This window comes from Dasypus novemcinctus, chromosome 3 (genome assembly GCF_030445035.2).
Source record: "Dasypus novemcinctus isolate mDasNov1 chromosome 3, mDasNov1.1.hap2, whole genome shotgun sequence".
Taxonomy (NCBI): Eukaryota; Metazoa; Chordata; class Mammalia; order Cingulata; family Dasypodidae; genus Dasypus; species Dasypus novemcinctus.
The window spans coordinates 136,970,002-136,982,235 of record NC_080675.1 but is presented as its reverse complement, the minus strand read 5'-3'; the positions used below and the strand labels follow the sequence as shown (position 1 = coordinate 136,982,235).

The window sequence follows — 12,234 nt, the reverse complement described above, 5'->3', positions numbered from 1 at the left end:
GGCATAATCACCCTGTCAAAGGTTCACATTGAATTCAGGGATATGAAAAAACAGAACAAATGCCCACCTTGGAAGAGAGGACAGGGGACAGATTTTTAAAGGAAGACTTCCAGTCCTGAATTCCGACCATTTCGAGAGCAGAGAAGTCAAGGTGGGACTTGGAAGATAGAGTCACCACAGGACTGTTTGATTCCAGCTGAACCCCCAGCTCTGAAGCTTTAAAAAGGGACGCTGTCTTGACTGTCATGTGGGGGACATGGATTTGTGTGGGTGAATTTGTATGAACTGAAATAGCCTCTGCAGAATAAGGAGCCCACATGTTTTATTACAGGCCCTGCTTGCCAGGCCCTGGCAGATCCCCCATACCTCTGCCCTTTGGTTCTTGGAGGAAAAAAAAAATAACCATTTGATTTTCTGGGCCATTGAATACAAGAAGGGGTTGAAATTGCACAAGGAGTTTACACACTGAGGCAAGAAAACGTGCAAATGGGAGCAGTAATTCTTCACCTGTGGGTGAGCCAGTGCTCGAGACACGGAAGGAGGCTCCAAGTCACCCTCCCGGAGTCCACACTGGTTTATATTTCTGGCTTTTATTAATCGTGTCCAACTCCAATTTCCATCTCCTCCTGAGAAGGAGAAGAACATCTATAAATGTCTATGACATCAGTGATTTTCCCCGAGCCATTTTTTTTTTTCCAATTAAGATTTCACAAAAAGGCCCTCGAGCAGGCCTAGAGGAGGACTGACAAAGCACAAGTGTCTGAGAATGACATAATACTGACTTCTTCCTTTTTGGTAACGGTCCATGAAACATGTGCCCCTCTCTCCTGAGACACGCGAGGCACGGGGAGGTGGCAGCAGAGCTGTGGGTGGGACACTGTACCGTGTGACATCATGATCATGCAGCCGGCTCCCGATGGGCCAGAGGGTGAGAATGAACACACAGGGCCCTGGGCTCGCCCCAGGGGGAGGAGGCAGTTTCCAGGGAAGTGCCCAGCCTCTCAGGAACACTGTCTAGTTCTTGCAGGGCTGTGTCCTGGGGCGTGCTCTCAGAGCTCTGGCCTTAGCCCTCATCCTCCCTCAGCTCGGTGGGCAGGAATTTATACTGCTGCTGACGGATTTGGGCCAGTTTTTTCCTTGCTTCTTCCAGTTCACGCTCTTTCTTCAGCATTTCCTCCTGGGCAGCAATGATCTAGGGGAAAAAGCAATAAGGTGGTTGGATCTAAGGCTTTCTAGGAAAGCGCCGTCTCCAACCTCTGCTGGTCTCCTGAGCTCCGTGCCCCCACTCCAGTGGGACACAGCACTGCTCTGGGAGCAGCATTATTGGCTCTGGAGACCAGCCTCCCCACCCAGGTTCGGGGTTTGGGACCAATGACCCAGACAGTCCAAGAAGGCAAGCTGACTTCTGGCCACTGATTTAATAGCAAACATCTACTGAGTCCCTGCAATGCTCCAGGCTGTGGTAGGAAGACCTTCCATGGACAATATCATCTTCATGCTACCCTGTGAAGGAAGCCCTGAGGACAGTGCTGTTTTCCAGTGAGGAACTTAGGGCTGAGAGTCCACTTCCCGAGTCACCCAGCTGGCAGAGGAGGACGTGGTCCTGAAGCTAAAGCTGGTGCCCTTTACTCTGAGGCGGCCTTCATGTATATTATTTCATGTTTCTAAGGTGTGATGGGAGAACACTAGTTGAAAAGGGTGAAAAGGTTAAGTTTGTTCTCAAGAAAGTCAAATAGGTTTCTTTCCTGTGGTACTTTCCTGAGTTTTGACTGTGTTCATGTGTTTGTGATACTCCAAGCTAGGGGTAGAGAGCACAGTATTTCCCAGACTTATTTGATCAGTGATCCTTCTTTGTGTAACTTTTCCAGGAACTAGAGTTTACAGAGACATATTCCGGGGGGAAAAATGCATCAAGGGCATTTCCAAACACAGGGGGTGGTTTAGGAAGAGCTAAGGCAGTCGTGGTGAATACGTAACTCAGGTAAAGGTATCTCCGTGCTCCACATGCTGATGAGAAAACCAACCTTGTGTAACTGATTCATTATTAACACACACTCTAGACTACAAGCCTGACTTCCTGGAATCTCCTCCTCACTCCCATGCAAGAGAATGCAATCCTGAGTAAGTCAGAATCCCACCTACTTCTATGAAAGGTCAGAGAGGGCCAGCATTCATTCTCTCCATAGGGCCAGTCTCTGGAGTGGGCAACAGCTCCACATGTATCACTTCATTTAAATGATAATATCACTATTCTCCAATTTCTAGTCTTCTTCTTTTCTGTGAAAGAATCCCTGGTTTTTAGCTAGGCACATGACTGCTCAGAAAGTAATACTACATTTCCCAGCCTCCTTTGCAGTGAGGTTGGCCATGTGAGTAAGGGCTGACCAAAAGCATGCGAGTGAAGTGAGGGATGTAACTTCAAGGTCACACCTTCCTTTCTTCCTTTTCACTTTCCTCCAAGCCAGAAAGCAGAGCTGATTATTGAGCCAACTTGGTTGGCCAAGGCAACCTCCTAGGGATGATGCAGCCATAAGGCAGATGGGGTCTGGGGCTTGGACAAGAAGGGACCGCCATACTGTCCCTATCTAGACTGCTTACACCCAGATGATTACATGAAGGAGAAATAAACCTCCGTCTTATTTAAGCCACTGTTGTTTTGGCTCTCTAACACAATGTCCATTTCGGGGGTAAGTACTATTTTGAATTTAATTACAAACCTGAGCAATACCCCCTACAAACTTTGTTTTTACGACAACATCGTCATCATCAGCTTTGCCAAATGCTGCCTTCTGGGCTGCACGAACAAGATTGTCTGAGGCTCTTTTCACAGCATTTCCCGCTGCCTGGAGAAGGAACAAAATACAAAATATATCGCTAGAAACAGCTATTTGGATCTGGCAAGAATAGACATGAAGGTACAGTTCATTAGACCATGAGTCAATTCAGCATCCAAATATAAGACAGAAGTTCTCTCTAGCCAGGAGTATCCACATGTCTGTCCTTCCATCCACTGATTCTACTAACACTGGCACCTACCACTTGCCAAGCACAGCTTTACCCATAGATGAATGAGATACAGTTCCTGATCCCCAAGGAGCACGTACTCTTCTGGGGAAAACAATCATGCAAATAAATAATTACAGCAACTTGATATGTGTGTTAACAGAAACACACGGGAGAGGTTGCTTCCTTGGCTTAGAAACCACCCCCGCCCTCCCAATCCAAGTTAGCACAGTTATTACTTTCTCCTTTCTGCCTTGGTCTTACCCGCACCCTCCCCCTCAATGCTCCTGGAGTGCTCCATGTGTGCTTTTCTGCAGCCCTTACCACACTTGTGGTTTGCCTGGCTCCCTCCTAGAAAGGGAGCAGCTGGAGGCCAGGGGCTGTGACTTGAATCCTCGCATCACCAGCACCTGGGACTATGACTGCCCAAGCTGGTGTTCACTGAATGCTTTCTGAAGGAATGAAAGGTCATGAAAGGACAAGCAAGAGGGCTCCCTCTGTGGAAGCCTCAGAGTCACTAGGACCGTTGTAGATGTCCTTTCGGGATCACAGCTGGGCTTTACGTTACATGCTCAAGCTCAAGGATGGGGTAATTATTAAAGACAGCTTAAAAAAGCTTTTCAGTATGAAGTCCAGATCTCCATTAACCACTATGGCCCCTACTGGCTTACCAGCCTGGTAATGCACATGGAAGTACTGAGAACAAGCCCTCTTGCCCTAGAATTTTCTTCTAATTGTGATCAAGGTTTCATTAACACTCCTTTACTCCTTGCTCAGTCCCACTCAGAGCCAAGGGCTTGTGCTTAGGGAGTCAGTCATCAGAAAGTTGGGATTTCCTCTGTTCAAAGCCAAATGACCCAGCTAAATGGTGATCCACTATCACCAATGGGGACAAGGAATGCTTGCTTACCTCAGGTGCCAAAGTGTGCTTATCCTCAAATTAGCTTTATGGGTCAGAAATCATTAGTACACGTTTCAGATGTGGGAACTAAGGTTAAGTAACTTGTCTAAGGTCCTGTAGCTGGTAAAGTTACAGAGCCAGGATTTGAAAACAGGTTTAGTCCCACAGAACCGCTAAGGCTCATTGTAAGGGACTCACACGTTACATCACAGCATCTAGTTAAGTCTGTAATGACAGTAACAAGACTGATGCTGCCCTATAGCTGTGTAAATCCTCAGGGCTTACAAAGGCACTTTCATACCCATTTATCTTATTTGAGTCTCATAAGAGGCAGTGCAGTTATCTTTACATCCATTTTACAAATGAGACAACTAAGGCCTAAAAAGTTTTGAGTAATTTATATAAAATTATGCACCAAATACATGGTGGAGGCAGGATTTGATCCCAGGTCTCCTTTAGAAGTGTTCCCCAAACCCATGACTAGCACATTCACAAACATGCTGCTCTTCAATTTCCTTCCTCCCAAGAGTCAAATGGAAATGAGGGGGGTGGGTCAGACAACAAAAAATGCACTCTACAACGTTCAAAATAAAACTAGAATTTTTAGTTTTGGTGAAATTGTGCAAACATTTCTGCCATTGATATTTTATTTACTGAGTTATATAAACATATATTGTTTAGCAAAATAATCTGCATTATAATACTTATAACGAAAATCCAGAAAATTGGAAATAAACAATATGCCCAAAGTATAGGGAAATTCTGATATAATCACTTGATGTAATGCCATGCAATCATTAAAAATGAGATTTGTGACGAATGAACCAGTAGCTTTGCACAGAGAAATTATGAAGCCTTTTCTCTAGGAGAAAAAATATGTATGATAAAATGTTAAGTGAAAAAAAAGCAGAATGTTATCTCATTATGATTAGAACTAGACAAAACTGGTAACATTTGATATGTGAAGATGTTGAGGCTATGTGATTTTTTAAAAAAACATTTGCTTCATTGTGTTTATATTTTTATCAATAAAGTAATTAGGAAAAAGTATAAGCTCTGGGAAAGTATTGTCTGTTACACTCATGAGCATGCTCTTTTGGCTCTGGGAAACGTTAGCAACTATCTTATCTAAATTCCTCCCTACTTTAGCACCTGAATGAGGGCCTCCTCTGTCAGGTGTGAGACATACAAAGATGAAGATATGGTACCTGTGCCTAAGTCGCTCACAGCCTTGTCCAAGGCAGACATCAAAATAAATGCAGTGGCGCAAGGCCTCTGGTGAGACAGAGGAGGGACTACCTGCAGCTTGGGAATCACGGGGGGCTCTTCCTTGAAGAGGTGACACTGGCAATGAGTCACAAAGGACAAGGAGGGGTTTGCTAGGCTGGGTTGGAGTAAGGAGGAGGGTCCTGACAATCTAGTTGAGTGAAGGCCCCAAGGCATGAGACTGGAAGGCAGATGTGGAGAGCGTGAGTTTGGTGGGACAGGAGGTTTAGGATGCATGGAAGCATGTGGCAGATGAGGCTGGTAAGTGGGACAGGGTTGGCTGATGGAAGGCCAGGTGCGTCATGCTAAGGAAGTGGGACTGTCCCCTTTGGCGACACTTACCCGCTCTAACAGGAGTATTTTCCCACCAGCATCAGTGACCATTACCTGTAGCCGCTTCATGGCCTCCGAATCCTGGTCGGCCTTCACCTTGCAGGCCACAAGCAGCTGAGCTGTGGAAGCGGCGACCTGCTTGGCGGACGAGATGAGCTTCTCCTCACTGGCATGTCCCTGAACGGAGGCATTGGCCGCCTCACAGAGACTGCTGGTGGCTGCTGCCACCATCCGGGCCTGGGGACACAACAGAGGAGTGACCCGGGGCCTGAGTGCATCATGCTAAGGAAGTGGGACTTTCCCCTTTGGTGACACTTACCCGCCTCCCTCGGGGGATCAGAAAGCAAAGGGGGAGGAAAGAGAAGGTGACTCACAGCAGAAATCAGCCCCTGTGACCACTGTCCATCGTCAGCAGCGTTGGCAGGAATGGAGCCGACCTGCGGAGTGGTTTAGGAAGGTGAAGTGAGAGCTGAATGGCCACGGGTGGCCTGCCCCTACCTGGCTCTGGATGGCGCTGGAGAAGAACAAACACCTTAGACAGCCACACTGCCTGCCTGGTGACTGCCACGGACAGCACCAGCCCGTGGGACCCTGGGCACTTCAGACTGCACCAGCACACCCTGGCTGGTTTCAGCCTGGGCCACAGAGAGTCTGGGAACAGGACTTGGGGCTGTCCATACACACTCACTTCCTCTGAGGACCTTTCTCTATTTGAGCCACCGAGGCCTCCCCTTTCAAGTGCTGAAGGAAACTTAAATCTCTCCTGATTACTGGCCCTGAAGTGGCCATGTGACTTTTCTGGCAGCTGATGGCAAAAAGGGTGGGACATCTCCTCTGTTAGGGCAGAACCTTGTCTTAAGGAAAGACTGACCATCTTGTCAGGGGTGGAGTGAGAAGAGGCCTGAAGCAAGCAGAACTTGGTTTCTATTTAGGGATCAGGGCTACATGTGAAACATTTTCTGTCCAGACTAGAGGGAGGGGCTGTGTTATGGGAGGTGCCTGGAGAGATAAGAGATGGGTAGCTCAATTCGAATTTGAAATTGGGGATCCATCAGCAATTTCTGGCACCACATCAGGGCATGCTTAATTCTGGGTAAAATCCCAAGGTCCTGCATATAATCTATAGCTCACCCAGGTTCAGCTGAAGCTCTTTCACCAAATTTTCAAATGTTTGAACTAAGGTTTCTTGGAGGATAGGGACCATGCCATAATCAAGTTTGGGTCTCTGGTATCTAGCAAAGTGTCTGGCATATAGAATGCTCTTTATTGGTTTTAAAATAAACTGAAATTGTTATAGGCATAGGCTGTTCTTCTCAATGGTCCATTTTTTGTCTCTACTCGTTGGCCAGTCAAGTACCTGCTGAGGACTAATGACGAGACCAGCACTCGGAGTGCTGAGGATAAATGAGGAGTGTAAAGATGCAGACTGCGGGCCAGCTGGGGAGATAACGAATATCTATATCGAGTAACAGATGATGGTGTAGAAAGAGGAGCCAAAGTGTGTGGTTTAGACTAAGACATGGCTGAGTTCACAACCAAGGGCGACTTCCTGGAGGAAGAACTGGTCTGGCAGAACTTCCTGTCTGTGTTACTATTTCTTAGGCCAAGACACAATTACTTCTACCTATCTGTGTATAGCAGCAAAAGCCTAGTCATATCAGACAGAAGTGACTATTACAGTGACCAAATTTCCCCAGCCAAAACCTGGGCCCACCCCCACAGGAGTCCTAGAGTGCCTCTCATCTGAGAGGCTTTCTGCAAGATGCAGTTTGGATAGGGTGGTTCAGTGTTGTATGGAATGACAGGAGGGATGGGATATTTAAAATTGGAAGATCTTCCCATATCTAGGATTAGTCTAATGTACTTTAATCCTCGGATCATTAAAAAAGAACTATGCTTCCATGCTAATGCTGATGGAATGGGAGACTGGAGATGGACAGCTCAAAGAAACCTCGGATTTAAAACCAGACTGGCCCTTTGACTAATGGGCTCAGTAAAATGCCAACTGCATAAAGTGGGAGAGCATTCAGCTTTTCACTCCTAAAAAATGACTGGAGACATTTGGGGTTGGAAAACAGCACTATAAAGCCCCCAAGTTGTCTACCAGGAAAATATGGCCCTTTATGTCTTTAAATAGCCTAATGTATAGTGGGAATATAAATGTCTTGTTTGGGACCTGATCACTTTTCAGAGTGGAATGCTTTCCTTAACAAGAAGCAGATGACAGGCCTGGAAGCCAAACCCTTAATTCTGTTTGTCAGGTTTAAGCAAACAGAGTTTTCAGTTAGCTGGGGCATGGCCTGGCAATTCAGCGCATGCCCTCGATCAGGCCAAAGCTGCCACAGCTCATCCTCAGCCTTGGAGGCTCTCCCTACCAAGTGTCCCACCCCTCGGCCAGTGGGGTTCACCCACCTTTCCTTGGGCCACCAGCTCCCTCTGTGCTGCTGAGGCTGATTTGACCAGGGCACTTGTGGCAGCAGCGATGGATTTAGCGGCTTCTAAGATCTGTTCTTCAAAATCCAGCGTCTCATCTGCTTGCTACAATCAAAAGAAAACAATGTCATATGCAATTCATAGCCACAACGGGCTCTTTCTGCCAAACTTCTTACTGCTTGGTCATCTGACCCTTCGTCGGCCTATTTTTGTTGACAAACCATACCAAGGATAGAAAGGCCTAAATTGTCAGGATGCCTCTCCATCTGCTGCCACTCCCCTGCCCAGCCATTCTAAAAGGTGAAAGCTGTGAGCATTGATGTCCTATACAGATTTTAAAAACAGGAAATTCCAAGACAGACTTTTTCTGGACCGTAAAGAGACATAATAAAATATACTCAACTGTTTCTATCAGCACCCATAATCAAAACAATATCAAAAGAGTGGGTAGTAGCACACTTTTTAGGAGCTTAAAGCTCAAAAATGGGTCAAAGGGGGAAAAGATGACTTTTTTTGTGAAAAGCCATTTTTTTTCTGCAGGAAAAACAAAAGCAAAATATCACTTCTGTGGCTGAGCTTAGAGAGAACTGACTGCCAACCAAAAGAAATCCAGGCCACTTGGCATCAAGGTAGAGCGTGTCCAGTCACCTGGGGCCCCAAGGCATGGCGCCACTTTGGGAAATCCACTGAACACTGTGGCATAGGTGTTGTCAGGCCATAGAGGTCTAGTCCAAATTCACTTCCACTGTTATGCCACTGACAAAACAACTCAGGAAGTTGAAGAGAACCTCTGGCGAAGAAGGGAGGGCAAGTGTAAAGACTGTGGTCCTGAGCAGCGTGGAATGGAGCATCACAATTTGGGGTGACTCAACTAGATGACCCCCGGCTTCCCTCCAGCATTAGCATTCTACAACTCTAAGACAGTGTGATTCAGTTTCTTTTGAGCCACAGGATGTTGAAGATGCAGCTGGTACCTTTTAAGTATTAAGAGACAATGGTCGGACAAAGTAATGTGTTTTAAATAGTGTCTACTAGGTGCCCATGATTTTGTAAGGCACTTCCACATACATTAACTTATTTCTCACCCCAAAACATAATAAAAAATCCTACACTGTAACTGTCTTTATCCTTATTTTTACAATGAGAAAACTTGGGCTCAGGGAGGTAGAGTACTGGGCCCAAGGTTTGGTGCCAGCATGAATCAGAATCTAAACCTACGGTTCTTTACTCCAAAAGGACATGTCTTACTATTCTAGGCCACGCCTTAAGGCATCAATGAGAAACGAATTCGTTAGACAATTCCAGTGACCAGGGCTCAAGGTCAGGTTTGCTAACAGTCCCTATGAAACGTCAGACAGGATGGCTACAAATTTTTTCCAGTCTCTTATTCTTAATGACTACATTTCAAATCATGAACGATGCCAATCTCATTTTTTACAACCCATATCATCAAAATAAAATTTCAATGCATATTTAGTGGATCTGAAGAAAGATGGCAGAATTTTCGAAGTTTTGAGATAGAAGTTGTATATTCTTTTTTCATTTCAGGTAGAGTCTTGCTTAAAGAGAATTCATGACAGAACTGGAGTCAGTTCTACTGGATTCATTTTGGATTCCTTTATGTTAGGGGCAGGGGTAGTGATGGAGTACACAATTTGTTTACTGAAATATAAAAATGACTCATTATAAGATACTCTGGTGTAAACATTTCTCTCAAACAGAGATCCAAAATAAATTATGTTAATCTCTGACGTGTGTGTGTGTAATGATCCTGAGATATAAGGAGCTTTTCTGGAAATTCATTCTGCAAAATAAAGTCAATCACATAACAGATTAAGGCACTGGGGAAATCATAGACTTTCTGAGTCCATACAGACCCTTGAGCTTCTCCTTGTTTTGCAGATGATGTGACAGAGGCCATGGAGGCCCCTCAAAGTCCCCGACACTCTTGTCTCAGGAGGCCTTGGCTATACCGCGGGTATAAGCCTCAGTCCACTTTACAGTGTGGAGCACCTGGTCAGCAGATTTCTCAAATTTTAACATTCACAGAAAACAGAGTTTCCTTAAAAATAAGTGCTGATTATTAGCAAGGCTAGATCTGCCAGATGCTTCTCATTACAACTGATTTGAAGGGCCTTTCTCTGTCTTCTGTTGTTCTGAAGATTTTTTTTAAAAAAAAAAAACACAAACATTTTTTATACCTGCTTGAAATAGATATTCAATTTGGGAATATTTTGACACCCACATATTTTTCTTGTGATGCCAACGGTTGTAATGATCTTTGATATTTATTATTCTTTCCATAACATCTCTATGCCTTAGAATGGACATGGCAAAAAGTCTTATCTCTGAGAGACATTTACTCTGCTTAGAAGTCACTGGATAACTGTTTCCCAAGAAAGGCTCAAAAAAAGCAGCCTGGATGTCAACAGGGATCCATAGGGTAGAAGGGTAAATTTTAGATGCTGCAGTTTGGGTGGATGCCAGGTTTACCATTAAGGCTAAATGCCTACCCTATCTCTGCTGCTAAAAACAGACATCAACACGTACTGTATCCTCAGATCATACAACTTCTAGCCCAAGAGTAAAGGAAATCTCCCCAAGGCAAGGGGACTCAATATTTCCCATTAGCTTGGTCTCCCATGAGCATGGAGAATGGACTCCGGGAGCGGTGGTGAGGGCAGGGGGAGAAGGAAAGTACACATGTCTAACCATATTACAGAATGGGAGACAGAAAGACTTCGAAGGACTTTTCCACATAAAAGGATCACAATTAAAATGCAGGATTTGTTAACAGAGGAATCCCCACCATAGCTGGGAGATTGGAGAGAATAAGAACAGCCATGCAGAGTTCCTGCTGGAGACCCTGGGTACCATGTAGTGCCGAGCTCAAGCTCACCTCAATGAGCTCTCATTCTCACTCACTTATCTCAGGGCTAAACTGGTTGGCTTAGATCCTCTTTAGCAGAGGTACTATGTTGACATGACCAAAGGTTCCCAGATTGTACCTCTGTCTTAGGGAAGACTGAGAACATGAAACCCTCACTCTGGATTCTTTTTTCAACAATTGGATCATGTAAAAAGCCTTTAAGATTGTTAGAATAATGTTTTAAAGATGATGACTAATCCTATGTATATGGCTGGCTATTCTTATTTCTCTATACCAATTGGCATCAAACAAAGGCAACCAACTTAAGAAATGCTTTTATTAAACAGGTGAGAGCAGGGGTTCCTAACCAGGGGTATGTGATTAAAGATTTAAGGGGTATGTGAGCTTGAATTGAAAAAAATCAACTTATTTATTTTTATTTTCTCTGATCTCCAAAGTTGAGTGTCATATTAGGTTGGTGCAAAAGTAACTGCAGTTTTGCATTGTTGAAATTTGCCATTTGGTATTGGCATACATTCTTAAATAAATGTGGTTATGTTATACATCATTTTAACATGCATTTCTCACTTTATGCTTTTTTGCTAATGACTTATTACTTGTTTTTTATTTCATATTTATTTTAGACTATGGAAATGATGTTAGACAAAAAGCAAATTTGAGTGATTTTCTTATTGGAATTCAAAATGGGTCGTAAAACAGTGGAGACAGCTTGCAACATCAACAACGCATTTGGCCAGGAACTGCTAATGAATGTATAGTACAGTGGGGGTTCAAGAAATTTTGCAAAGGAGACGAGAGCCTTGAAATTGAGAAGCATAGTGGCTGGCCATTGGAAGTTGACAGCAACCAGTTGAGAGCAATCATCGAAGCTGATCCTCCTAAACTATATGAGAAGTTGCCTAAGAACTCAACATTGACCATCCTACAGTCATTCGGCATTTGAAGCTTGATAAGAAGGTGCCTCATGAGCTGAGAGAAAAGAAAAAACATCATTTTGAAGTGTCATCTTCTCTTATTCTAACAACGAACCATGTCTTGATCAGATTGTGACGTATGACAAAAAATGGATTTTATACAACCGGTGACATCCAGCTCAGTGGTTGGACCAAGAAGAAGCTCCAAAGCACTTCCCAAAACCAAACTTAAACCAAAAAATATCATGGTCACTGGTTGGTGGTCTGCTGCTGGTCTGATCCACTACAGCTTTCTGAATTCTGGTGAAACCATTACATCTGAGAAGTATGCTCAGCAAACTGATGAGATGCACCAAAAACTATAATGCCTGCAGCTGGCATTGGTGAACAGAAAGGGCCCAATTCTTCTCCACAACAATGCCCAACCGCACGTTGCACAACCAATGCTTCAAAAGTTGAAGGACTTGAGCTATGATGTTTTGCCTCATCTGCCA

General features: G+C 44.5%; 1 protein-coding gene across 11 annotated transcripts in view; it reads right to left on the bottom strand.

Moving 5' to 3' along the window:
- Window positions 1-305: 305 nt before the first annotated feature.
- TLN2 (talin 2) overlaps window positions 306-12,234 on the bottom strand; it is a 476,435-nt gene continuing 464,506 nt past the window's right edge. For 6 of the 11 annotated variants that reach the window (XM_058294301.2, XM_058294305.1, XM_058294303.2 and 3 more), the window contains 5 exons: window positions 7,916-8,041; window positions 5,878-5,940; window positions 5,558-5,740; window positions 2,718-2,843; window positions 306-1,192 (listed from right to left, as the gene is read on the bottom strand). In XM_058294301.2, the coding sequence (XP_058150284.1) occupies window positions 1,064-1,192; window positions 2,718-2,843; window positions 5,558-5,740; window positions 5,878-5,940; window positions 7,916-8,041 (627 nt within the window). In that variant the 3' untranslated portion in view covers window positions 306-1,063. Of the gene's footprint in view, window positions 1,193-2,717; window positions 2,844-5,512; window positions 5,741-5,877; window positions 5,941-7,915; window positions 8,042-12,234 lie in introns of all 11 variants that reach the window. The other 5 variants (XM_058294297.2, XM_058294296.2, XM_058294306.2 and 2 more) reach the window with 1 other exon arrangement.